Genomic DNA, 4,844 nt, shown 5'->3' with positions numbered 1-4,844 from the left:
ACCCTTTCCACTGTAGATAGGTTTTCTCCATTGCCTGTCTTAAAACATGCATTAAACCTCTGGCTGTGTTTCAGCAAAGACATGTCCTGCCTATAAAGTCTTTTGGAAGTCCACGATGCAGTATAAGTGCACAACCACCAGCACTAGTGTAAAATACAAGGACAGACTTCTAGAACTTGATTCATCAGAATGCTTGGCTATTGCTAAGTTTTATTATACTTTGGATTTATTCCCATCAGGCAGTAACATCAGATCTCTGTGGAACATAGTTTTTACAGTGGTGCTCATTTAGCCTCCTTAGAGATTTATCTGGTGATCAAGCAAACAGAACCTTCAAGATCATTCTGGTTTGACACAAGACTGCATACTTAGAATACCTTTTTATTGATATATTTTCAATTATTTTCCCTGTTCATAAGCTAACGCTTGAGAGAGCACCTCTGAATAGGTTATTTTGAGGAAAATAAATGTCCACATGACTTCCAAGATGCCATCATGTCTTTCCTCCAATTTGAAGAGAAAAAGTGACATGTCACAGATCCTACCAGCTCTGGAAATATTAATTTACAAGTGACCTGAACACACGGCCTGAAAATGCATTTATTTGCCATAAATTCTAGCCTCTACTTAGAGTTACTAATGATGCAGCTTCACTCTTCCTATTTATGTTGGCCTAATGAATAGTATTCTGAAGTCAAGCAATAAAAATTTAGCATATCATTCATAATGTCTTTAAAAAGAGACATGCTTGCACTCTGTAAACATATATGTTCACAACAAATGAAGTGTTATGCCCAACAAGGCCCACACAGTAAGGAAGGGCATTCCGGGGTTTTTTTCCTAATAATGGCTAAAACTTTGTCAGAAAGCACTTTCTTAGCTTATGAGAGACATAAATTGATGCCCTGGCTGAATCAGTTATAAATGCTAAGGGTTGTAGGGTTCCCCAAAGGTGAATTCACAACCAATAAGAGAAAAGGGATACAAAGAAAGACAACACAAAGAGTTTGTATCCTCTTTGGGGAAAGAAAAGCATTAAGAACTAGTATTACCAAAAAGACTAGACCCCTGCCCCAGGTAGCTGTGGGAACAATCTGGAGAATTGACGAGAAACAGAAATCACCCTGAAACCAAGTTAAATCAAGAGATGGTTGCCACATACGTTCTCTGTATCTGTCTCCAAACACAGAAATTAATGCCTAGCTTTTCACTATAATAGAATAAACTATCTTTAACTGTAAACTTCTCAAATACAAAGAGAGATTTCAATGGCACTGGCCCAGGCAGTGGGGATCCTAAAACAGTAAAACATGGGCATTCAGGGAGTATGAGGTCTCCCAGCCTAAAGGGCTACAGGCACTGAGCTGCTGGAGGTGGCAAATCCAGTTTCTTGGGGGCAAATGTTTGTCCAAGAAAGGTGTCTTCCTGACCGCTGTGAGTTATTGGATGCTTCTGCAGCATCCAGTACAAGACAGGGAGAAGGTCTGAAGCTCAAAAGTACCCTTAAGACCACAACAAGGTGTAGCACAATCAATAAAAAACCTAACACTGAAAAACCCAAGACTGGAAAAAAAACCCCACAACCTGTACAATAGCTTTAGTCACATCCCATCTTAAGAGAGAAGAGAAAATAAAGTCTGAAGTGTATACTACTCTTTCCTTGTTCTCATTCAGATGTATTTCTGCTCCACTACCCCCAGAAAGTAAAAGAAGCAAATAAATTCCTTCCAGGTAATCCAAACAGGAATAGGCTTGATTGGCCCAATGGATCTTCTTATCCATCTGCTTTGATGTGCTGTTTATTTCGCCATCTTTGGTATGCATGTATCCTTCATACATATATTGGCTCACTTCTGACAGCCTCACATTCTTTAATACAGCTATGCTAACAGCAGCCTGAACAGCCTCACAAGTCAGTCTGAGGACTTGAGAGTTGGCTGATCTCACCAGTTCAGAGACTTCAAGCTGGCCAGATGTGGACTTGGCTGGACGTCAGCAGTTTCCACTGAAATCAACACATTACCACAGAAGGTTTAAAATCTGTTTAAACAAGATTTTGAAAACCAGAAACAACTGTTGCGTTTGAAAATTTAAAGCCCACCAGAATCCATGTAGCTAACTGCGCACAGGGGAAAAATGTTTCTCCTGACTCATGTAGGTCACCAGCCACAGCCTTGAAGCACAAAATGAATGTATAGTCATTGATCTGATTTTAAAGATACTTAGGAGCTAACAAGGGAGTTAGGAGCCTTTGACTGCACTAAAAGGCAACTACCCAAACATTTAAAAAATATCTGGCTCCATGTCTTCAAAAAGAGCTGCAAGTTGTACAGATCACATTGACAGTCTGCACTCTTTCATTTGATGTTTCTTCTTCCTAAACTTATACACAAAGGCATTGGATTACTTCCCAGTTAAATATTGAAATATATGTGAAAATACGGGTTTCCTGATCAAGCAAATGGTCAGGTTTTGAGTGGAGATTATTAGACATGCTCTGCCAGCAACACCAAAAGCAAAGATGAGCAAGGTGGAACATGCAGGGCTCCAGCCATGTGCATGCTAAGGATGAGCAAGGAAGCACAAGTGAAGCGTAGAGGAGAAGCTGAGCTCCTTAACCATTCAGTGCTTCTATTTTCATGGTTTGCATTACATTCAAAAAACGTAATTAAAAATTCTAAGAAGTAATTTCATCAAAATGTTTTATCTAGGCAACAGGTACATATGCATAGGCACACCTCAAAAATTGTTCACACCAATGCAAAACAATGAAAGTGGAAAATCAAAGGAAGTTGTAAAGTCAAAATATCTTCTAAAATACTTGTTTCTTCCACCAGTTAACTTTTATAATTCAACTATTTCTTTAACCTCTTCATACACATTTTTACAGTGTGACATGCCACTTGAGCAGATGACAGTAGTCAACTGAATGTCCTAGTTTACCTACTTCTTATGTGAAAAAAATAAATTCTTATCGGATGGACTACTATCACCTTTTCTTAACAAAGATGTGGTCACCCAAGAAGCAGAAAGAAAAACATTTTAAGGAGCTAAAACATCTCTAATGAAAAAGACAGACATCAATTCAGCCCAGTCATTTGCCAAATGCTTGACATATTTTAACAACAGGGTTAAGAATATGCTAGTTTCATTTTGTGAATAAAGAAGTGCACTGCATAACACAGTATTTGATTAAAAACAAGGAAAATCTAACAATGCATTTTAAGATCACATCTGTGATTTTAAGAAAAAAGAGCCTTTTATAAAACATAATGGTAAAGTAGTCTATATTAAAATAAATTTTGCAAGACCTGCAGCTAAATCAAGACATAATAGACTAAATTATTCAGAGCAACTTGTCAAGTATATTTAATGCAAGACACAGGTCATAAAATAGACTCACACAGACTTTTGCATTGCATTACAATATGGCTGAAATCCCTACAAATATACAGTGCGGAGAGGGGGTTTATGTGAGTATTTTCAAACAGTTGACTTCTACCCAGGAAAAAGAAAACATGCAGCTATTTAGAGTTCCAAAAATACCTTATCTCCTGGTCTTCAACTAATGAAGCAAGTGAAGTATTTAACACCAAGTTTGTGAGAAAAAACTACCCCATGGTTTAGGTTCTTTGGGAATACCTCCTTCCTGGGTGCACGCTCCCTCTAAACTACACATTGGGCAGGTTCACAAGCCAAGGTAGGAATTTTATTGACACCAACTTTCATGATGGTTACTTGAAAAATATAAGAGGGACAGAACAGGTCTTTGAAATATCCTGTTAAATCACAGCAAAGAATAGGACAGAACTGGCTGTTATCTTCCGCAGGAGTTTTTGTTGGTATTTATTTTGACAACCAGTAATTTAGAAAACCTTTCCCCACAAAATACCAGCCAGACATCTCAATCCAGCCGGTGCTGATTAGTTTACTGCAGACATCACTGCTGGAACTATTGACTTTTCATTTTCAGCTTATGTACCTGTAGCAACAACAGCAGCAGGGACAAGCCAAAGGCCACAGTCTGACAAACCTCCAGAGGAAGTGGTGGGAACACTCCACCTCTTAATGTGTCAAAATCAAGAACAGATGCCCATCTGGGAAATCTGCTTTAGGCAAACAGAAGCTATCAGCTTCAGTAGAGAGGTAAGTGGGTGAATTGTGAAAATGAGTGACATACTCTGATGATAAGATCTATGATCCCACTGGTCTTAAATCTACATTTACCATATTAAGCAAATGATGTCATTAACATAATTAGTTAATTGTGGGTAATTAACAAAGTCCAGAAGAAACCAGCCACAGCTGCAAACTCAAAATTCACTCCATGGCAGAAACTATAGAAATAGGATATAAAAACTATTTCTCTTCCTACTGACATTCTTATAGTTTTCATATCACATAGATATGAAAATCGTTGCCTTCAAAAAAAATCATGGACACTTTGCTTGGCTAAGAGGGACAGAGTGCTCATGGTCTTTGGTTCTAGTCAAAAGGAAAAAAAAATGTTTTATACAACTCCAGGCAATAAAAATATTTATGCAGTGTTGAGCAGATATTGATAAATTATTATGACTGAGAAATTGAAACAGATTTAGCAAAATAAATTTCTATATTCAAAATGATCAGGCTCTTTGAAGATTTTCTCTCAGTAACATATGATCTCTAGGTGATTTTTAAAGAACAGTATAAATCAGCTCCACTCCTCTCTGCCGCACTGGAGCAGAGCAGCCTGCAGAACCAGCTCTCCTCTGTGCAGAGTGTAGGCACATGCACTACGGGTTCTCCTCTCTGGAAACACAGACACATCCATAGGTAAGTCAGTACTTACCTACAGATGGCTC

General features: G+C 38.2%; 1 protein-coding gene across 1 annotated transcript in view; it reads right to left on the bottom strand.

Annotated features, from left to right (window-relative positions):
• The window catches only part of GPR158 (G protein-coupled receptor 158), a gene marked incomplete at its 5' end in the record, with an annotated part of 63,748 nt that extends 59,443 nt beyond the window's left edge, over positions 1–4,305 (bottom strand). Inside the window, one exon of the mRNA XM_009705017.1 lies at positions 4,281–4,305. Coding sequence (XP_009703319.1) covers positions 4,281–4,305 — 25 coding nt within the window. The remainder of the gene's footprint in view (positions 1–4,280) is intronic.
• Between the last annotated feature and the right edge of the window lie 539 nt (positions 4,306–4,844).

The sequence above is a fragment of the Cariama cristata genome, unplaced genomic scaffold (assembly GCF_000690535.1).
Source record: "Cariama cristata isolate BGI_N322 unplaced genomic scaffold, ASM69053v1 scaffold4100, whole genome shotgun sequence".
Classification (NCBI taxonomy): domain Eukaryota; kingdom Metazoa; phylum Chordata; class Aves; order Cariamiformes; family Cariamidae; genus Cariama; species Cariama cristata.
This window is presented reverse-complemented; position numbering and strand designations above follow the sequence as displayed.